Genomic DNA, 23,706 nt, shown 5'->3' with positions numbered 1-23,706 from the left:
ACTGGTCCCGAGACTGATCCCTGTGGAACTCCACTAGTAACCTTCCTCCAGCCTGACAGTTCACCTTTCAGTATGACCCATTATAGTTTCCTCTCTAACCAGTTCCTTACTCACCTTTCAGTTCTCATACTAATCCCCATCATCTCCAATTTAACTAATAATTTCCCATGTTGAACTGTACCAAATGCCCTTACTGCAATCCAGGTAGATGCCAGGTATATGTTCTCTGTCCTGGCGCTACTGGATGTGTCTCTACATCACAAGAGGAATTGCCAAAGCTGATCTCTTTCTTGGCAATCTGAATAGACCAGTCACGGATTGAATAAGAGTAAATGACCTAACATTTCACCCTAGAGGTGGGATAGGAGAGATTGGCCATTGCTCGGCCCCCCAGTGTTGTCATTCATAGAAGATGTAAAATGCCACTATTCTGATATGGTGTAATTATACACTCTTGTACCTGTGTTTAAGTTACTAACACAAGATACAAGGCAGTGGAGAAAAGAGCATTCGTGCTGCTCATTTCCGATGGATTAACGAAGTACTTCAGGCTCCAAAGCTGTCCAGGTCACCTTTCACTAGCACCAGCTCTCTTTTTCAAGTTAAAAATATAACCTTATCAATTCCACATTTTGGGGGTCTCTATCCTGTGTTTGTTAATATCTAAAATCAGGCCATTTATGTGCATATTTAACACATCCATGTGGGTTGTCTAGGTTTCCCACCTGAAAATGTGTCTTTATTACAGGGTAAGTACTCAAAATGACCATGGCACAATAGTATCACTTTCTATCCTAGACAGAGGGATAGCTCAGTAGTCTGAGCATTAGCCTCCTCAACCCAGGATTGTGAGTTCGATCCTTGAGGGGGCCACTTAGGCATCTGGGGCAAAGGGCTTGACTCAATGACCTTTCAGGGTCCCTTCCACTTCTAGGAGATAGGTATATCTCCTATTATTATTAGAAATGTCATCACATTTTCTAGGGTTTTTCCTCCCTACATTGAAGAAAGAATCAATGATTTATGTGAAGAGTGCTAACAATTTTCACACTTGAGAAAGAAACAAAATCACCCTTCAGGGGTGACTTCGTCTATACTATCTTCATTGCCTGATGCAATTCCTCTCCAATAGGGGATCAGTCAGGGACTCCAGATCACCAGCTGCTGGATGTGATTCTGTTTCTGGCTAAATTGTTTTTCCTCCTGTGAAATATGATAGAAAGTATACCACTATACAGTATGATTGAGAGTACAGAGCTATACAGTATAATAGAGTCGCCCAAGCTGAGTTTGGGGGTCTCATTGTGTTGTACAAACTCCTACTAAGTGACCATCCTGTCCCTAAATAGACAAAGGGAGGGAGAAATGAACTGTGGCAGAGCCACAATTGCTAGGGTCCCCAGTCCAGAGCCTTAAGCACAAGGCCATCCTTCTATGCAAGCTAAGCGTGGTGTTTTCACAAAGATGGAGACTGTGAGGGTGGAGGGAGTAGGGACAGAAGATAAACTCCATTAAGGGCTCCTGCTATTGATCATATGTTTTTTCTTCCCCTGAGGATGCTGTTCTCCATCTATGTATGTGCATGGCCCATTGCCCAACCAATAACTGATTTCTACTGGGTCCACTAGAGAAAGGAGTACTGAGAACCAGTCTCCCATATGGCACTATGATTAGCTCTGCTGGCTTTTATGTCAATAACCACTAAGGAACAGGAATACAAACATAATGCCGGAGCCAGGATCTCTCATACAGTAGTCCTCTTAATTCCCTCATAGCTGATCACACTCTACTGATTAGGAAAGGAAGGCAATAATTATTCTTGAATGAAAAAACAAACCAAACAAAAGACTGGCACTTATACAATGCTATTAATCTTCAAAGTGCTTTACATAATTAACTATGTTGGGATTTGCTGTTGCTGCATCACTGCAACAGCCTGTTCTTAAGTATTTGTGAAGGATAAGCATGAGAAGGAATTAGACAGAGTGCTAAAAACTGCTCTGGGAGAGCTCTTTATTGTCCGCCTTACTGCCCAGCCCTGAGACTTGTGCATGTTTAAAAACTACAGCACAGACACAATCTAACAGTTACCATGTTAGCAAGCAAGCAACTTGCACAGCAAGTTGTGTCTTGCTATGCAAGACTGAATTTTTCTATTATCTTGTGTGCTCCTTCCTGAAATATAACAACTAATAAACCTTTCATGTGAAGATCTCCAGACTCCTCAAACAGCAGTAGATCTTAAAGTCAGAAGGAACCATTATGATCACCTAATCTGACCTCCTGCATAACACGGGCCATAGAATTTCACCCAGTGATTCCTGCATCAAGCTCATCCCTATGCATTAAGCTAGAATAGCCCTTTTAGAAAAACATCCGGTCTTGTTTTAAAGACTTCAGGTGATGGAGAATAAATCATTTCGCTAGGTAAGTTGTTCCTGTTGTTAATTACCTTCACTGTTAAAAATTCCTACTGTTCTGATTTGTCTAGCTACAGTTTCCAGTCATTGCATCTCGGTATTTACCTTTGTCTGGTAGATTTAAGAGTCCTCTACTTTCAGAAACCTTCTCCCCATGTAGACTCTTAAAGACAAGTTACTTCTTAACCATCTCTTTGTTATGCTAAAGTCATTGAGCTTTAGTCTCACTGTAGAACAGGTTTTCCAGGGTTCTAACATCCTTGTAGCTCTTTTCTGAACTCTCTCCAGTTTGTCAGTATATTTTTTGAAAGCGTGAACAACAGACCTGGATATAGTATTAAGCCTCAAAACACCTATTTTAGATGGGGAAGTAGAGGCACAGCTTATGGGCTCCCAAAGATCACCTCATAACCCAGAAATCTTGGCTGCTTGTGCCGTGGATAACATCAAGAAACAGGACTCATTCTCCTAGCCTTGACACCCAGCACTTCCTGAAACCTCACTGCAGTCAGTTTAACCTTTACCAGAAAAGTTAGCCAGGGAACTACACAGCAAGGTTTCCTTACATTTTACTCATTATTTTTAGATTAATTAAGCAGACTCAATAGTCTAATACCTCTCAAAATAAAAAATATTAAAACCTTTAATTTATACAGTAGAACCTCAGAGTTACAAGCACCTGGGGAATGGAGGATGTTCGTAACTCTGAAATTTTCATAACTCTGAACAAGACAGTATGGTGGTTCTTTCAAAAGTTTACAACTGAACATTGACTTAATACAGTTTTGAAACTTAACTAGGCAGAAGTAGTTTATGTTTAACATAGTACTGTACTGTATTTGTTCTTTCTTTCTTTTTATTTTTTTGCTTGCTCCTGCTGTCTGATTGCCAGTTCCAAATGAGGTGTGTGGTTGACAGGTCAGTTCATATCTTTGGTGCTCATAACGCTTAGGTTCTACTGTATTTCATACAATCTAGTCTGCCTACTCAATGTTGCTGGCAACTGAAGATAAATTTACCTTATGAGCATTTAATACCCAGTCTTTATTTGATCATTATAGAGTCTCAAAGTGAAATGATAGCAGATATGTAGCACTGAAACCTTTGTAACTGTAACAGGATGACCTTCCCACATTCAATTCTTGGCATCAGGGAAGAGAAAACTAAAGACATATTCAGGGGAAAATCACACTGGCAAGAAAATCAATTTCTATTTTTTCCATATCTGTTGTTTCTTTGTAGTATTTTCTTTTCCAATCACACATCACTGAACTGTTTGTAAGCAAACATTTTATTCTCAGCAATAGAGTGAAATGATATTTATTTTCCATATATGCTGTTACCACCAGGAAAAATGAACAGCAAATGAAATGGTTACTGCAATGAAGCCTGCTCTATTGTATTTTTTTTTTTTTTTAAAGATGAGTGGCTTCAAAGTTCCACAACATTCCAACTTGAAATTGTATATGACATTTAGTAATATAGATATTCATGATCTCGGTACTGTGATTGCAGGCAGCAAACTTTTAGAAATTGCATATACTCAACTTTGATTTTTATCTCTTCTACCTTTCCTCCTCAGAATGTGGATGAGAATTTTAGTGCTCACGAAAGCCAGAGATATAAAGCACTGGCTAAATGAGAGACTGTTTGCTGGTGTTGTTCTACCCTTTTTCACACACAGTTCAGCCAAGGCCAATCCATAGCACTCCCGGCTATCCCACTCCTGAGATGCTCTGTCAATGCACCTTGATCCGAATTTGTATCATCCTCTGGTGTCTAGAACTTGGTCCCTCTGCAACATTGACAACACACTTTAACTCTAACCTATAGCATCCTCTAGTATCCCAGTTCTGGGCCCTGCCAATGATCCTTAATTGTTCTAGTCCTAGAGGTCCTTCCTGAACAGTGTACCATATGTTATGACTTGTGTTGTATAGGGTGACATCTGTGAGTCTAGACTGCGACCAAACCAAAAGGCATAATTGAAGATTTCAACCCAGATTCCACCAAGGAAAGTCAAGGGTGAAGAGGCTGATTTATCACAGGGTAGTCTGGTTGGATAGCAAAAGGAAAAAAAATGTGATATCCTATCTGTCAGTTTGGATAGCTTACATAGTTGGGGGGATATCTTTGGAGCTGGTGCTCCCCTTTGGTCACTCGGAGAGTGCTGCAGTAAGGTACAGCAGCCACATGAAGGAGGAGGACAATTTGGAGGAGAGCTACATGAGAGAGTGGGGAAGAAAAGCAGGGCAGAACAATGGCTGTGCTCATCTACCAATCTATCTTTTTTGCACAACAATCCAGTTGCGGCATCAGTGACTTTGGAAGAAATGGCCTCATGGCCCTTCCATGATGAAGTAATGGCCATAGTGTTGCTGCTAAAGGGGAAATGAAGTTAAGAATAAAAAGGGGGTCCCACTCTCTGGAAAATGACTGCAAACCCTTCCTAGTTCATTGTCATAAACAGATAGTTACGGGTTAATGCCTCTTTTACCTGTAAAAGGTTAAGAAGTTCACCTAGCCTAGCTGACACCTGACCAGAGGAACCAATGGGGGACAGGATGTTTCAAAAGGAAGGAGGGAAGTTCCCTTTGTCTTGGTCAGTTTCAGTTTTGGCCGGAGTGGAAAAGATCAAGGAATCAGCCTCTTATCAGAGCAGTGAGTATTAAGGATGGGAATAAACAGGTTTATGTTTATTTTCTTTTTGTAACTTGTCTTGGCATTAGGGGAATAATCAAGTTGGGTATTCTTGTGTGTACTAAGGTTTTTGCCCAGGGGGACATCCTGTGTTTTGAATCTGTTGTCTGTGAGATCAGCTTGCATGCTGTTTCCCAGAGGGTTTTTTTTCTTTTTACCTTTCTTTTCTTTCATTAAAAACCTTCTTTTTAAGAACCTGATTGATTTCTCCTTGTTTTTAGATCCAAGGGGATTGGATCTGGACTCACCAGGGATTGGTGGGGGAAAGGAGGCTGGATGGTTAAATTCTCCTTGTTTTAAGATCCAAGGGGATTGGATCTGGACTCACCAGGGATTGGTGGGGGAAGAAGGTGGGAGGGAATGAGTAATTCTTCCTTGTTTTAAGATCCAGGGGGTTTGGATCAGTGTTCACCAGGGAACTGGTGGAGGAGTCTCTGAAGGCTACCCAGGGAGGGGAAGGTTTTTGGGGGGAAGACAGTTTTTTCCAAATGACTCAGATATTTGGATGGTGAGGCAGCATATTGATCTAAGCTGGTAATTAAGCTTAGGAGTTCACATGCAGGTCCCCACACCTATACTCTAAGGTTCAGAGTGGGGGTGGAACCTATGACATTCATCTTGGAGAAGCAGAAGCAAATTACCTTTCATGTGCTGCTCCTCTGTACTATTATATGTTGGGTTAAACCTTGTTACAGGTTGAGTTCAAACCTCATTGGAACTGACGCAAACATGCTCATATTTATAATTATAAGAGTCTGTTAAGAGGGCACACTCAAAACAAAGAATAATGGAGTCTGCACAGAAACTAGCACTGTGTGGGTCAGGGGGTCCACTGGATATTGTGACCAGGTGTGTGGGTCTGTCTGTGGGTGTGGAAAAGTCTAGCTTGGGGAGAGGGTCGGACAAGAAATAGAGAGACATGGTGTTGTTGATAGCACATGAATGTGTAATCCCAGAAGAGACCTCTGAAGAGACCAGAAATAAATTAAGAGGAAAAACAAAACAAAAAACCTTTAGACTTACATCTGTTTGAATGATGCTCCATGCATTAGTTAGGCCAATATTTCCATCTGTCCCATACAAATGAAGCCCTTTTTTCAGATCCTGCTGAGCATACTTATCAATCTGAAAACAGAACAAATAACACTGCATATAAGTGCACTGAAAATTAAAATATTCAGAGTGCCACCTCTCAGATGAGTTCTGCTGGGAAGCCAGGGTGACAGTGATATAGCAAGTGGGTGGGGAAGCTTCACACTGGGAATTAATCACCTAATGCTACTCCGTATCTGAGTGGCTTAGAGAACTGGTTCCTGCCTCTCTCTATAACAACTGTTAAGTGGATACCTAACAGGCAAGTCAGTTTGATAGTCTATCCTTTCTTCTGTCACAGGCCCTCCTACTACAGGGTCCATCTTCCTTCCCTCTCTCTCAGCTAACCCTAAGGCAAGCAGGTCTGAACTAGTTCTAGTTATTCTTCAGAAGAGGCCTAAAAGTGATAACATCCAGCCTCTAACACACACACATTTCTCTCTCTAGCTGTCTATTTGTTCTCTATAGAAAAAATATTTCTGAGCCTCTCTCGTGTCCTCCCTATGGTGTCAGCACAAGCACTGTCTCGTATTCTCATGGTCCAGCTTTTTCTTTATAGCAGCTGTGGGACTGACAGAGAGGGATGCAGGAGCATGGAGAGGCGTAGGGAATAGCTCTCTAATGTAGAAAGATTATGGACACTCAGGGGACTGAGATTCAATCTGCTAAGCGGAGGTGCTCTTGAATAAATGCATTCATATTGACATAGTACAAGTGAAAGGTTCTGATTAATGGTCCTTTTAGCTGAAGTTGGCTGTTTATTCATAGGATAGGTATTAGCACGATGAGTGCACAGTTATACTCTGCCCCACCAGTCTGCTTTAATCCTACCTGAGAAGGGGAAACAGCCAGTCAGAGCCTCTAGTTAGTCGCTCTCTAACTGCCTTGCTGAGAATCTCAAGAAGAACATGAATGCAAAAATCAAACACTCTGCATGTGCACAGTGTCAACTAATGTACAGTGTCATAGTCCATATAGGACAAAGGAAGTACAATCCACGACCTTTAGAGGTTTCCCCTCTGGCCCCAGTTATTCTTCCAGTTGAAGGGGACTGGACTGAGTGAAGCTAGTTCTTAGTTACCATAGGCTGCAAGGGTTCTCTAGCTCCAGCACATCCTGAGGGCCTGATTCTCCATGGCCTTGCAAGTTGGGTAGTCGCACCTGGGCAAAGTGGGTCTAAAATGTTCCCAGAGGCATGAGGGGAGGATTTTGATTTGGTAGCATTGACATCTGTATAAAGCAACAGTAAAACGAATACATAACATGCAAGGCAGTGTGGAATTGGGCCTCAAAAGTCTAGGACATCCTCCATCAGGAAATCTCCACTGTGTGCAGAGGCTATACTTGGATCTCTGTTCCCTCTCTTCCTCCTCTGATTCTATGAAAACAAACTTAGCTGCACAAGAGGCATTATATTAATATGAGCCACTGATAAAAGGCCGCTATGATGCTTGTAGGAGAGAGTCATATTTGATTACCAACATTGTAATTGCCATGTTAACACTTTATATTATGTGACAATCCTGAGCTGTGACTTCTATGCGCTCTACTATATTTAGCATGTAAGCAGCTCGTGATTTTAGTCAGGTACCTTAGTTACAGGAGAGTTCTGAAGGTGAGCACTGTCAATAAATCTGGGATTCATTTAGTAAATTACAGAACATGAATGATAAATCTGCAGGAGCAGGGGATACTCACCCCTCATTTCAGAATTAGATTAAACTTGGGTTTCATGTTCTATGCCTACCCTCCCTCCCTCTAATTTATCTAGAACCACTGTTATGTGGAAGAGAATGGAAACATGTGGCTGATCAGTTGGATTGGTGCAAGCCCACTTATCCACTGACACTTAAAAACTCTAGCACACCAATCTAGGTCTATGCTGGTTATGCGATATGTATGTGTTTTTTCATCCTTGCAAACGATATCTGTAACCTCCCCCCCCATAACCCAAGCCTGACCCCAGATGTACAGTACCTTCCCTCTCAACCTGTGTATATTTCATTTCAAACATTCTCTTTCAGGGATGATGAGGTGAATGAATTGTTGACAAACTACTTCCCATCTGTATAGTTCACAGTGGTAGGAGGAATGAAAAGGAGAAGGGCTATAATTGAGGGGTAAAGTCTGGGTGGGGATAGATATCTAGGCAAACAACTTTGTTATCCTGAAGGTGAAAAATGAAGGGATATTTAGGAAACTGATTCTTAGGTTTTACAAATTAATCTTCAAAATTAAGAGACCATCCTACATATCATCCTACAGTTCAAATCTCCACTAATCTGAACAAAGGTGCCCAGGTCAAATGAGAGAGCGAGGTGTTTGCCTGAAAGGCAAATGATGTGCTGTTAGAAAGATACAAAATGCCAAGATTCTTTTTCTTCATCAATTCTGTGTGATTCAGCAGCACAGCATGATAATCCATTTTACTGGGACTCAGACACCACCCTAGTAAATGTAATCTTCATGCTCTGTTTCAGATCAATACATTTTAATAACCCAGTCAGCATTTATAAAGAGCCTGAAAGATCAGAATCAATATTTTGTTAGTCCAGGTGTGCTTTAACATGCTCTCATTTTATCATAATAAGTTGCTTACCCATGCATTCCTGCTCAACATTTTACATGTAACAGATTCACTAATGTGCAACTTGTAGCAGAAAAAAGAACAGATATCTTGGAAAGATTACCACTTTTCCCTGGTTGGGAGACAAAAAAGAGCTGTATGAATCTGCCTGACGTCACAGGGCCACCTCCACAGGTGGATTTAACAGCACATTGCCCACTAAGGTTAATGGGCATCATGCGGGTAAATCCCTATGCACTGCACCAAATATTAGCCCCAGTCAACCAATTTACCCCTATTGTGTGCTATTGATTATTTTCACTATCTGTTGGATTAAGAGGACAGTGCCTGTTTGCTTTTCATTGGAGAAGTAGGCACTTTTTGTAATCTCATGTCTGTGCGTGTCTCTCCTTTTGCTTGTCACTCTCCAAAAAAATAGAGATACTCTCTTAGAGTTCTGTAGATTGGTGGCAACTCTAGGTAAGCGGTAGGTCAAATGCTGTTAGCTAAGTACACCTACATCAGCATTCTCTTCTTCTGTATGCAGAGTTGATTAGATTGGTGCAACTAACAGTAAGTGTTAGTGACAGACAACTTAATATATAATAGGGTTCATTTACAGTGGCTCTGGCCAGTTGGCCATACACTGATATACATACAACTGTCCTTTCCCCTACCATCTCAGAACAATACCAATGATGTACCTCTAATGATGCAATTTCCTGCAGCCAGTGGATACTTTGCTAGCCACAGGGACTTCCCTCGCCAGAGCAATGCCTAGAAGAGCCTAATCTTTGCTCCTTGCAGGCATAGTTTTGACCTGCAGAATCTCTTGGTAGCAGTGATGCATGAGGTAAAGGACCCACTTGACTCCCAGAGTTCAGGCAAATTTGTTATGGAGACAAAGTAGGAAGAAGGCTGCTTCTTCCTGTAGAGTTATTTTTTAGACTAGAACCACATTTGTAGAACAGAATGTAAATTGTGGTCCACTTGTGTCAGGAGAGAGGAGTACTAGGCACATAGCCCTTGGTCTCCCTGCCACTTGTGCCTGCAGCAGAGATGTGCAGAAGCCATGCAGGGGAAGAAGGCCTATGTGCCTTGCATAGCTGCACTGATTCAAATCAAGTCTATTAATTGTTAATAAATAACATCTTGCATTAATTAATGGATTTTATTGCCATGAGCTTGAGGCAGAAGGAGCTGCTGACCTCAGAGCATCTGTTGGATAGCTGTTTCTTTTAACAAAGATAATACTGCTAACTGTGCTATGTGTGACCACATGCTACCTTGCTTGAGCACTGTAGCCTTCTCTGTGAATTACCTGCCTCTTGGGGTTTGAAGTCATGTTTCCCCTAAATGTTTAAGGTCTGCTTGAGGTTCTAGTCATGTGATTCTCATTGACTTTTGCCATAAACAGATAGTTAATGTCTCTTCTACCGGTAAAGGGTTAACAAACAGTGAACCTGGAACACCTGACAAGAGGACCAACCAGGAGACAAGATACTTTCAAATCTTGGTGGAGGGAAGCCTTTGTTTTGGGCTGTTTCGCGGGGGTTTTGTTCTCTCTTGGGATTAAGAGAAGCCAGTCATGTAACCGATTCCTCCCATCTTCTGAAACAGCCTATTCTGTTCAATTTAGTAAGTACCAGTTAGAAAGGCGGTTTAGTCTTTTGGATTGTTTTCTTTACTTGCAAATGTGTATTTTGCTGGAAGGATTTTAACTCTGTTTCTTGTACTTATATATTTAGGCTGAGAGGGAAGATCCCCCTGGTCTAAGTGAAGCTAACAGACCCTGTAATATGTTCCATCTTGATTTTACAGAGATAGTTTTTTATTTTTTTCTTTCTTTAATTAAAAGCTTTTTCTTTTAAGAACCTGATTGATTTTTTGGTTATCTTGTGTAAGACTCAAGGGAAGGGGGTCTGTACTCACCAGGGAATTGGTGGGAGAAAGGTGAATTTCCTCTTTGGTTTAGATTCACGGAGCTTGACTCTGTATTGCTTCTGGGTGAGGGGAAAAGAGGGGGAAGGTGAAATTCCTCTCTGTTTTAGATTCAAGGAAGTTGAATCACAATGATCTCCCAGTGTAACCCAGGGAGGGGAGTATCTGGGAGGAAGAAAGGAGGGGGGAAATGGTTTATTTTCCTTTGTTGTGAGACCCAAGGGGTTTTGGGTCTTGGAGTCCCCAGGGAGGCGATTTTTGGGAATCAGAAGGTGCCGAAAAGAGCGTATACGTTTTGGGTGATTGCAGCGGCTTGGATCATGTTCTAAGTGCTATGTTTAAGCTGTAGGGTGGGGTCGCATGTTGGTACTCTGGTGAGTGTGTGCGCCATCTTTTGTGACGCTAAGGTTCAGAGTGGGGGTTATGACGCTGACAAGGTGGCAGAGCATGTGGGAGAGTAAATCCAAAGCCAGCAGGATTATTATTCATTTTTTCTTTTCTCTGCTGCGTGATTTATAGCGAGAGAAGGGTTTTTAAAAAGCAAAGCTGAAAGCGCGTACAGGAGATTGCTTAAAAGCATCTGCAAGTTTTTTTTCGCTTTCTTCTGAGTAATCCTGAAGGCAAAAGTGTTTAGGTTTAAAGAGGGTCTTTTGGTTAACAAAGGGCTCCAGAAAAGACTTTTGCTAATATCAATGGTTTTTTTATTTCCTAATCATCCGGGCCAGGATAGTTTGAAAAGGTTAAAAAGTCTGTTGCCAACAACCTTCAAGGAAGGCAAGCAGAGAAGCCTTTCAGCAGCACACGCAGGGGCGCACCGCACAAGAAAGCGGAAGTATGAGTTTCAAGGACGCGGCAAAAATGGATGCAGAGGCACAAAACAAAGAGCGACCACACGTGACTGGGAAAGAAAGGAGATGAGAGAAAACAAATGATAATAAGAGGAGGATGAGATAAAACAACAAGAGATAGCAATGAAAGAAAAGAGATGGGCTAATGAAAGGCAAGAAAAAGCCTAAAGAGACGCCCACCAACGAGACATAGAAAGCAACAAGGACGGAAGAGAGGAAGGAGGAAGCATGACTGAATTAGCACAGATTGGCTAGGCAGCATGATCCAGCAACCCTGAACACCCTTCTCCAGTTATGGTTCCACATCCCAAGAATTTCCCTTCACCTACAAGGCAGGTGATGACACTGAGGCCTTTTAGAAAATTTTGAAAGGCCTGCCTTGGTAGCATCTCTGAGACAGTCATGTGAACTGAGCCATCAGCCTCAGTGGACGCGCTAGCAGGGTGGCGGCTGAAATGCTAGGGAATACCATGAACGGATTAAAAACTTTTCAAACCAAGGCCAAGAAATCAGAATGGGGAATAACACCTGAGCATGGCCCGTCGCAGTTCAGGAGCCCTAGGGACCAGTGTGCATTTCCCCACACGCCTTACGCACATTGCAAAAGAATTATGATGCCGATGATCAGGACAAAGGTTAACACTCTGGACGAGCTGCATCTAATGGCAAATGGAACAGTCTAGGAGGTGTCGCGGAAATAGAAAGGTCATCCTAGAGTGGTCAAGCCCAAAACTGTAACAAGGCAGGGAAATTGGAGCCAATGGGTGGAAGTGACAGAAAAGAAAAAGCTACTGTCAGGGAGCAAATACCCTAAGGGGGCACACCGACTAATCCCTATACTGAGGGTAACCCAAGACACTACAACCCAAGGAAAGCCCCAGACTCCCTATTATCCTCACCGTCTTCCGGCAACCCGCACGGCCCAGTGCCAGTCAGCTGAGATGCTTTAATGTAATGAACTGGGACATTATAGACAGCCCAACTGCCCAGAGACCCCAACTGAGTGCAAGTCATTATACCACCATCACACAAAGATCCCAGGCCCAGATGCGCTCTCAATTAACCCCGGTGCGAAGTGACAGGGAAATTTGGAGAGGGTGGAAAGAGTGTTTCGCGTGGAGAGACACAGGGCATCAGAGTGTCAGTATCCACAAATGCCTTAGTGGACGCCAATTCATCCACGCAAAGGGCAGTGACAATTTTAAACCCTTCTGTCGAAGACAGCTTGTAGCTCTTGTTCGCCTAAGCTGAACTGCCTGTCCAGTACAAAGGCTGGTCAGGAATGTGGACTTTTGCAGTTTATGACAATTATTCCATCCCCATGCTACTGGGGGAAGACTTGGCCAACTAGGTAAAGTGGGCCAAGAGGGTGGGAATGGTTACACGCAGCCAAGCCAGGCAAGCTTCCAGACCCATCCCTATTCCTGAACTGTCCACAAAGGCCCTGTCTGTGTTACCAGAGACCCAGACAGAGGTAGTGGACCTGGATCCCCTGTCAACATGCTACCTTGCTTGAGCACTGTAGCCTTCTCTGTGAATTACCTGCCTCTTGGGGATTGAAGTCATGTTTCCCCTAAATGTTTAAGTTCTGCTTGAGGTTCTAGTCATGTGATTCTCATTGACTTTGACAAAGGGCTTTGTGTAACTAAATCACAATGCCACTCTGAAAGTGTAGGCAGTAGATATTCCCCAGAAGGCACTCATTTTGTGCTAATACCAAGTTTGTTTCCTTCATCAAAATATTTTTAGAACACCAGAAACCGTTTAAAATGTCTTGATATATAATTTAATTGCCTCTTACGTAAATAAAAAATTCACAGTATACTCAAAACAACCCTGAACTTCTTACACATGCCTTTTGTTATGCCTTCAGTTTGAGCTGTTCAGGAATGAACTTACCAAAAACAAACAGCGAAGAGATCATCCCACCCTGCTGAAAATGTTCCTAGGTTTGCCAGCTGTACTTGTTTGTCTCTGTGCTACCAGCTTACTGGGTTTTTAACAATCAGGATAGATGCCTAACACAAACCAAATACTCTGCACCATGAATCTGCTGTGTTCATCTTTAGGCAGGTCATGTCTTTCATAATGCATGATTCCATTTAATGACTAGGTACAAAGAAGCATAATAAAATATTGTCTTGCCTGTTGAGAGATTTTAAATAAGACACCTATTGTTAGCAGTGTGGACTACCAGAGGTTTCCTTACCTGAAATGGACAAAATGGGTGACTCTCCCATTACCCTGGAACTAGAATAGAAAGACTCCCTCTCTTTGGGATTCATCAGGCAAAGGATAGGAGACATCAGTTTCTCACAGATGGCAAGTTGGAGTGTGAATTACAATAACTGCTTTGGCTCCATATCCAAGGGAATCTTACCCATCCATGTCCATCCATAATATCAGATTTCAGTGCACCTTCTGCTAACATGGCTTGCCTGTTTGGTATGGACCAGATAAATCTATTTTAAAACAGTGTTAGAGAACCACTTGCTAGAGCAGCATATTAGGACCTCTAAGGTCTGATCCTGTCCCACTGAAATTAATGTGACTTTTCCCCCAGGAAGACCTGGAGTGTGTCCACCTCCTGCTCTGGCATGAGGTGTGAGACTGGGAATGCTCCATGGACGAGCCTTGCATCTCCACTTCTGGCTCCAGATGAGATAACACAAGGTACCAGTAGCTCTCCAAGGACTAAAGAGGGTGAACCAATATGCTGCATCTGTTTGCACAGCAATCAGCTAGTCTCAGTCTTTACAGTAATCGGAAGTTGATAAAATGTAGGTATAATGGTGCTAAAGAGCCTTAAAGTCTGATTCAAACCCCACTGAAGTTCAACGGGGTTTAGATTAGGCCCTTAGACACAGATTAAAGGTATTTAAGCACTGCTCTTCTCAGCAGTGCAAGGCCTAAGTGATTTAGGGGCCGTAAATCTGGGCCTTAGTTCTTTGCAGTCACAATTCTGGCATTGGTTAGGTATGTGGGGTATGACTGCATCAGGCCCTCGTACCTCATTCTGTCATCCTGGATGTTGAGCTGTCTCCATGGGGTGTTCACTCCAAGACCCACTGCTCTGGGAGCAATACCATGCCCATAGAAGAGACTGTGGCAGGAGAAGAAAGCAGAGGACCAAGCCTGCCTACCAGCTCTCCCACCCAAGTTGCTATACTGTAGCGCTGGGGTAAGTAGCAGGTGGCTCTCTGAGAGGGAGCAGTCTCTGCTGTTACTCTTGGAGGGGAGGACGCCTCCTGCCACCCCCATACTGCTGTCCCTGCCTATCTGGCAGGGGAGGGGAGTGTCTATTCCCACTTCATGTGTGAGCAGGACCACCAAGGGACACATGTGGTGTTCCTAAGTCACCATGTTGTCTTGCTTGTCGTTACATAAATCAGTGCTGAAAGTTCCTGGAAAAGCTTTTAGAGAGAGTCTCCAAGGAGCTTGCCATCAGCATTCCCTAGGTTTCTAACCTGCGGCTGAAAAGAGAATTTAATTTCAAGCCTCACTGCACCCTACAGCGTCATGAACAAAATATTGCACCAGCCCCCACAAATTACTGAGATCCCAAACAGCAATTATCAAACTGGACAAAGCTGCTAAGCAGCATTTCAATATTGGTAAGTAAATGTTCCTGACCTTTCTGGTGATTGCTTCCTGGCCACCTTCCCTCCCCACCAAAGGAGGAGAAGCTGTAAGGAAATGACAATATATCCAATTGTTTCTCACTGGGTGAAACTTTTAATTTCATGCCTTGATAATCATTCTTTACAGCTAGCATGGAGAGGTACACTGAATGTAAACAGAAAGTCTCTAATCTAAAAGGTCATTCATGGGAGCTCTTTTGCTTGCTAGGGAGAGATGCGATTGATTGTACTGATGGGTAAGTCTCCCCTTAAATTGGGCAGGACTTAACCCAGCACCCAGGTTGACTGTAAGGATGAAAATCGGAGGGGCTTATTTTGTGCTGGGCACTGCACCGCATTCTGGCTCTTGAAACCCTCCTTACCCCATCTGCCAAAAGATGGAACATCATGAAGGGCCTCATAAAAAGTCCAATGAGGTCAGCGGGAGGCTTTGCATTAATTTAATTGGATCAGGCTCTTAAGAGCTATTTGATCCTATGTGGGGAATGAGAGAACGTGCTATGGACCGCTAACCATTGCTTACTTAGCATATATGTTAGTAGCATTTGTTTTAATGCTGCATTTCCATGGTATGGCTTGTAGGATTCGAGTGGGGGGCAGGACGGGAAGTGGTTGTTTCTGTTCATGTTTGAGATGTCTCTAGTATTGAGCAGAATTTTTTTTTGATTGTTTTGGAGTATTCACTGTGTGAATTGCTCGACTTTAGTTCATTCCATAACACTTCCTACCTGGCCGTACCTTCAAGTTTAGAATCATGTTGGCTCGAAAAACGTGCACCGTCAGATTTCTTAATGCATCCCTAAATTCTAACCAGTTCAGTGATATGCTGTTAGCACCCAACATTCCTTAGACACCAAGGAAGATTTATGATGACACCTTGGCATTGTTTTATGAATTTCAGGGCAAAGGAGGCAGCGAGAACAGATGATCCTAGGCAAACTTGCAGGAAAAAGAATGACTTAGTGGTTGAGATGCTAGTTTAACTTGGATCTGTTGAGCCACAATCTCTCAGCTATGCTACAGACTTCCTGATGCATCTAAAGAAGTGATTTTTTTACCCATGAAAGCTTATGCCCAAATAAATCTGTTAGTCTTTAAGATGCCACCGGCCTCCTTGTTGTTTTCGTGGATACAGACTAACATAGGAACCCCCTGAGACTGTGTGTCTGTGCTTGGAAAGTCACTATTTCTCTGTACCTCCATTCTCTATCTGTAAAATGAGGATAATTATACTTCCCTGTCACAGAGGAGTGTTGCAGATAAGAAACCATAAATCTGCAGAAAGGAGTTTATGACAAATATGTTTTCACAAGTGACTATTTTGATTCAATTTATTACAAGTAAGGATTGATATATTTTGGTTGGAGAGCTTTGTGTATTGTGGCTGGAGTTTTTAAGTTGTTCTGGGAGTTGTATAGACTAAAATCAATATTTTAGAGATACTTTATAACCATTGCATAAATACTACAGGCAGACTTTATCCAAGAGTGCTACTTTTTGTGTGTGTGTGTTAATACATATTTAGATTAGAAATTATTTAGACTTGGGCAACAGAGGTTTAATAACTTAGCTCTTCAGTAACATGGTTTTGATAAACTATTTTATATAATTTTCCTGGAAGCACACATATATATCAACAAATTCTTCTGCAATATGGGCCACTTGATACCATTAGCCCAATACACACATTAAACACTAACAAGCAAACTATTCATCCACCTTGGATATATAGGCCATGGTCTCAAAATTCGTCTACTGCATCCTCCTGCTGTGAATCAGAGGGTTTCAGCATTTCTCATTTTATCCTTCATATGTGGTCCAGTGATTACACACATTCTCTCATCCATCATCCGCCTGTGTGCCAGAGAGGTCAATCTACCTCATACACCTGCCCTATTTGTGCTGGAAATTTCACTGTGCTTTGCCCTGTTCACATTGACAAGTGTACTCCGAGCCACAACACTCTAGATACAGTCTTTACTCAGTCATCTGTGCCCCAGAGTATCTCATGCTTTATTTCTGTGCTTCTCCCTACAGAGTAAAGCTGGTACTGCAGATAGTTTTTCGTTAGCCTCCTTTTACCCTGCGTAGCAAGCACTGCTGGAACTGCCAGATTAGATCAGAACTTTAGTACTAATGGACCACCAGATGTTTCAGAGGAAGGTGCAAGAAACCCTGCAGAAGGCAGATGTAGGTATTCTGCCTACCCCATGAGTATTTTACCTCAGTAAAGATTGTTTCAGGGTTTAAGGCAACATTCTATATTTCTTCCATCCCCACCCTGCCCCCTTTTATTTTTGCATTAATTATAACAATGCTGGATACTGGTATCCATTAAAACATTCAATCTCTCATTAATATTGCAATATTCTTGTGCTCAGTGACATCCTGTGGCAATGGGTTCCACTGTCGACTTACGTATTATGTGGGAAAAGTATTTCCCTTTTATCAATTTTGAATATGGCACCTTTCAGTTTCACTGACTGTCCTCCCATTCTTGTGTTGTGAGATGAAGAGAACAGAAGTTATTCTTGCAGTATCTTGTTTCAAATCAGTGTCATCAACAGCACATTATAATGCCATGCTTTATTGCAATAATAGGAAACATCTGAACAATCCTCACTTAGTTTATTCATTTTCAATTGCTGAAAATTGCATCACTCCCTCCAAGAGCATATCTGTTTTCTATCAGTGAAGAGCTATGTAATGGCTTCCTTGGTTAAAACAGGGCGGGGGAAGGGGCATTTAGCAGCGATCACTTTCATTTTTTAACCTTCTTTCATCCACAAGGATCCCAACGTGTCTTACAAACCAGTTTACAAACTCTTCACCAGCCTTTGAAATGCAGTTACATCAGGAATAACATATAGTAACTGTTGGTGGAGTTTAGAATTTCCACGATGCTTGAGATGTTGCTCTCAAGGGAAAAGGGTTTACAATTGTGTATATAATGTGAGTGGAAGCATCTTTGAGCTATCACAGATAGTATCAGGCCGATCCTTAATTGGAATAAATTCAAGTAGCTCCACTGAAGTCAGATTTGTACCAGCTGGGAACCTGGTCCTATAAATTCTGTTGGCATAAGCTGTGATTTTTTTTTTTATTTTAATTTTTTTTTGTAACTGCACCTCAGTTTTGTATAGGAAGAAGAAAAGAACATTTCCACCAGAGACTGGAGGGTGAATTTAGGTAAGAATGTAATTAATCCCACTGGAGATTAGCCAGGACATTGGGGTAACTCACTTCTCTTTGAAGACAATACCACATGATATTTAATGACTGCAAATGGTTGTTAAATTGGTTTTCCCTCATCTCTGCAAGACAGTACACTGTCAGTCACTAGATGAATGCACCTTTGATCCCCTCCTGGTCTCTTTGAGCTAAACCGCCTCAGGCCTTGAGCCGTCACCTCTCTCTTGGGGTGGAATCACATGGTTTGTCCACACTGACTGGGCCCCGGGTAATAGTCTCTCAGTATAGCACTGGCAATTGTCAGGTATTGTTTTCCCCACCTGATTTAATAATCACAAGAAGTTCCTTATATTTTACAATAGGAAGCCTTTTGTTTACATAATGAACAGTATGAGCTACATGTGCAGAGCTACCCCTAGTTTACATCAGCTGAGGAGCTGGCAATACATAGTTTTCTAATAAACTCATACACCTTAAATCAGGGGTGGGCAAACTTTTTGGCCTGAGGGCCGCATCGGATTTCATAACTTCCCATTTCCAGACGGCGCCCCTGGGACCCCTGCCCCATCCACACACCCCTGCTCCCTGTCCCCTGACCACCCCCGGATCCCCCCACACCCCATCCAACCCCTCCTCTCATTACTGAGACACCCCCCGGGACCTCTGCCCCATCCAACCACCCCTTCTCCCTGTCCCTGACAGCCCCCAGAACCCCTGCCCCTGACTGCCCCCCACCATCTCATCCAACCCTCCCTCCCTGAATGCACCCCCGGGCCATGCCACCACCACCACCACCACTATGCAGCTCAGAGCATCGGTTCAGGCCCAGCTCTGCAGCCCCGCTGCCCAGAGCATTGCGCTGGCAGTGGAGCGAGCGAGCTTAGGCTGCGGGGGAGGGGGAACAGTAGGAGAGAGGCCAGAGCTAGCCTCCAGGGCCAGGAGCTTGGGGGTTGTGCAAGATGGTCCTGTGGGCCGGGTGTGGCCCGCGGGCTGTAGTTTGCTCACCTCTGCCTTAAATATTTACAGGTGTAGAATTCACCCAGCGTGCAAATTAGATTTTTTTTTCCAATCAACATGATAATGGATGCCAGAGAAATATCTGACTTGATATAATTATAATTAATTTGCTGCTTTGGCCTCTTGCATGTGTAACTGATTTTTTTTTATCTGTTGCTTTTCCCTCATCCCTTTCTCTTAGTCTCAGCAACTGTGGAGTTGTTTGTAATTCATAAGCTGTGAGCCAAGGATAACTGTTCATGGAAGATTTTTGAATGTTTACTACAAATATCTAAATAAGATTTTTTAAGAGTGGTCTAGGACCAATTTAAGAACACATATACATACACAATTACACAAAATCAGTTAACTGTGTTTGAAAATTCATTTAATGAGGCAGTTGCACACGGTTACCTGATAGGTATGCACAATTCTAGTAATTTTATAGAGAAACGAGGGACACATTTGCATACATGGTTGCATCCCAAAACAGACTGAAAATCAGATGCCTACATTTATGAACTAATTTTGATGTAAAATATGCTCTGTTCAACCACATCGTATTGGGCTTGATGCATGAATTAATGAGTGAAATTCTATGGCCTTCTATGATCATCTTTGGCCTTAATGAAGATACTGTCTAATGTTATCCTGTACTCTTTGTCCAAAAATGTGATTCTTTTAACCAGTTATAACCAGTAGGAGACTTAAGATCAATTTTAATTTAAATATGTAAAAGTTACTGGTAGCCCCCCTTAATAGCTTACAAGCAGCCAGTAGGGGGAAGCAGAAGTCTCACGTACACAGTAACCTGAACTTTTGAACTCTCTCTTTTCTTCTGCCTCAAAGCAGAGAAAACTTGCTTCAAACCAGTTTTTACTGAACAGATAACAGAACCACGAGATTTGACACCTACCAATCAAGTGTTAACACGCAAGGGTCTTTGTCTAAAAGTGTATAAAAGGTTTGTGAAATTTGTATGGAATAGGGTCTTTGTACTAAAGTACAAGGCTCTCCTTTTTTCTGCAGAATAAAGCATCTTTTCCTTATCCCTGTTAGGCTGTTATTGGCTCTCAGCTAGGCAGACCCGATATTTCGGTAACAAATATGTATCTACAGCAATTAAAATGTTTCTCATCTCTTGAACTTTCAGGATGCCAACTTGTGCAAAATGAGCAGTTTGCTATAACCCTTTGAGTTTGTCCTTACATCACCTAGCCTCATTATCCCTTATATCTGGCTGTCTAATGTTCATATATCCAGTTAACTTGTCAAGCTTCCACCATCTTTTGAAAGCAGTCAGAATCTGTGATGCTGTCGTTTCAGTCCCAGCCTGTTCTGGTTACTGCTGATGGCAGATAGAATCCAGTTTGATTTAAGACACAATGATGGAACTGAGGTCCTTTTTGGGATCCTCTGTTCCAACGTCTTATTGTAAATCAATTCTGAGTCTAACGCATTTTTCAGAGTCTAATGCATTGCCTGGCATCTCCAGACCCATTTCCACTGCAAACTGAATCCTAATGTGTATTGCACAATTGTGAATCCTGAAGCACATAGTCAGTGTAAGCTGTTGTTTTGACAGCATAGAAGTGTTTCAGACTGCTCCTTCTGTGGTATCATTTTGTGAAAGAGACAGAAGTGTGCAGTGGGGGATAGATCTGTCTTTTTTCTGTAGCCGTAGGATGACAGACTCTGGCAGACCTGCTTGTCTCACCACTTTCAGAGGCTGGCTGCATTTAACACATTGTCTACATGGCAAGTTACTGTGTGAAGCCCAGGGCTGGCGCTTGCATTTAGGCGGCTTAGGCAATCGCCTAGGGCACCAGCATTATTAGGGGGCAGCTCCGGTGGAGCTGCCGCAGTGGTGCCTGCGAATGGTCGGCTGCTCCCGCGGCTCCAGTGGACCTCCCGCAGGCACGACTGCAGCAGCTCCACCAGAGCCGCAGTAGCAGCCGACCGTTCGCAGGCAGGACTGCGGAGCCGGGGGACCAGCGCACGGGGAGGCGAAATGGCCACACGCCTAGGGCGCTCAAACCCCTAGTGCCAGTCCTGGTGAAGCCAGTTAGAACATCCAGCTGAACTCTGAATTTCACTGCTCAGTAGCAGTGTCCACATGGGATGGGTACTGATAGCAGGCTTGTGCACTGTAAGTATATTCACACCATGGCTTGCTGTGCAGTAACTCGTCATATAAACAAGTCCTGAGTATATGCAATCCTTTAAAAGGCCATTAAAGCCATTATTGGGATTAACCAATGTATTTACTAGTATCAGTTTGTACATTTTGGGTTAATGGATTTTCAAAAACTGGCTTCCTTTTCTGTGATCTCAACTGTTTGAAAGGTAGGGATCTAGGTACCGGATATGTAAGCACAGGAAGGTGCTTCTGTCCAAGTAACAATGATCGAACCAGCAATTATTTTGGAGCACAAAAGTATTGGCTCAGCAACAGCTGGGCTGACAACCATGCCTTTCGATTTCATGTTAGCCTTTTTAATATAAGAGGCACTGCAGCTACTTGGTTCTTTTCAGTTCAATCATCTTCTCATTAGTTTTCTGATTCAGGTGAAAATGGCTGTTATCAGTGTAAGGCCTCTGAGTACAGAGCTTTTCTATGCTAGGAACTTCAAAGGGAAGTCTCTCCCTGATATCACTCCAGATAGTCACACATCAGCTCTACTGACCAAGCATCTGTCTGTTTGGTTCTCAGCATAGCCTTAGTAGCAAAGAATGATGTACATTGTAAATCACTTGCATGTACAAAAGGCACAATATAAACATGGTACTGCCCTGTGTGTAGCAGTGATCCCAACCTACGAGTATCACTAAAAGGTAATTTGCCCACTACTTACTATAGGGTATCTGAGATACTGCAGTTTACCCCCATATTTAGAAGGACACCTGCTGGCAAGTATAGACTCTCCCCGCCCCCCGCCTCTAATGGCAATATTGTTTTATGGTAATGTCTAAAGGCCTCAACCGAGATCAGGCCCCCATTTTGCTAGGTGCTACACAAACAGAATAAGATAGTCCCTGTCCTGAAAAGCTCACAATCACAACAGACAAGTATTATCCCATTTCACAGATGAGGAACAGAGAGATTAAGTGACTTTCCTCACAGGAAGTCTGTGGAAGAACCCAGGAATTGAATCTTGAAGGGAGATTACTGGTACATATCAGGTCTGGGGTAATTAATGTGCAATCAGAGACTGAAGTATCAGAAGAAAGAGTGCTGGGACAAATTGGTAATTAAAAAAACCAGTAAGTCACTAGGCCCCAGTGGTACCCATCAAGAGCTCTGAAGGGCCTCACACATTAAGTGGCTGAGCTGCTAGCAAAAATATGCACTCTCTCATTAAAAACAGCTGCTATACCAGAGGATTGGAGGGTAATAAATATTGTATCTGTATTTAAGTAAAAAAAACTTTAGGGGATTACAGACCAGCAAGCTTTACAGACCAGCAAGCTGTACGTGACAAATAGGTTGAAATGGTAATTAAAAATAGAATAATAAAATACCTGGAAGATTATGCTACAATAGAGTCTAAGCAGCACAGTTTCTGCAAAGGAAAAGAGTATCTCACTACTCTCTCAGAATTCTTTGTTTTGACAAGGTCCCTCACACGAAGCTACTAAAGAAGCTAACTAGTCCTAGGCTGAGAGGCAAAGTATTGTCATGGATCAAAAACAGACTAAGGGGTAGGAAATAGAGAGTAGCAATCAATGATTGATTTTGATCATGACAAAAAGTTAATGGCGGACTGCCTCCGGTTCTCTGTTCGATTCAGTCATGTTTCATATAATCATTAATGAGCTGGAAAGTGGGGTGGATGAACAATGAAGTAGTAAAATTTCCAAATGATAAGTGTTTTTTGTAGGTTAGTCAAATCCAGAAAAGACTGCGAGTCACTTCAAGGGGACACAACCAAATTAGTCATCATGTTTCCCATTCACTTAATTAAGTTTAATGTTGATAAATGCAAAGTAATGCACATAGGAAGGAAAAAGATAAACTGCTCACACATCTTGCAGGATTCTAAATAAACTAATGTCAACTCCAGAAGGGGATGTAGGCAACTTTTGTACACAGATGAAGAAATTTGCTCAGTGTTCACCGATGGTCAAAACTAATGACATTAGGATGCATAAGTAATAGGATGGCAAATAATACCAAAAATATTATAATGCCTCTATATAAATCAATGGTGTTGCCTCATCTGAAATACTATGTACAATACTGCTCACTGGATTTCAAAAAGGATATAGCAGAGCTTTAGAGAGTTCAGAGGAGAGTAGTGGAATAATTA

At 42.4% G+C, this 23,706-nt stretch overlaps 1 protein-coding gene across 6 annotated transcripts in view; it reads right to left on the bottom strand.

Annotated features, from left to right (window-relative positions):
* TSPAN4 (tetraspanin 4) overlaps positions 1-23,706 on the bottom strand; it is a 726,272-nt gene that overhangs the window by 16,973 nt on the left and 685,593 nt on the right. For all 6 annotated transcript variants that reach the window (XM_075065079.1, XM_075065081.1, XM_075065080.1 and 3 more), the window contains one exon: positions 6,144-6,245. In XM_075065079.1, the coding sequence (XP_074921180.1) occupies positions 6,144-6,245 (102 nt within the window). The remainder of the gene's footprint in view (positions 1-6,143; positions 6,246-23,706) is intronic.

Source organism: Chelonoidis abingdonii, chromosome 4 (genome assembly GCF_003597395.2).
Source record: "Chelonoidis abingdonii isolate Lonesome George chromosome 4, CheloAbing_2.0, whole genome shotgun sequence".
NCBI classification, from domain to species: Eukaryota; Metazoa; Chordata; order Testudines; family Testudinidae; genus Chelonoidis; species Chelonoidis abingdonii.
Note: the sequence above shows the minus strand (reverse complement) of the source record. Positions and strands in the feature narration are given on the sequence as shown.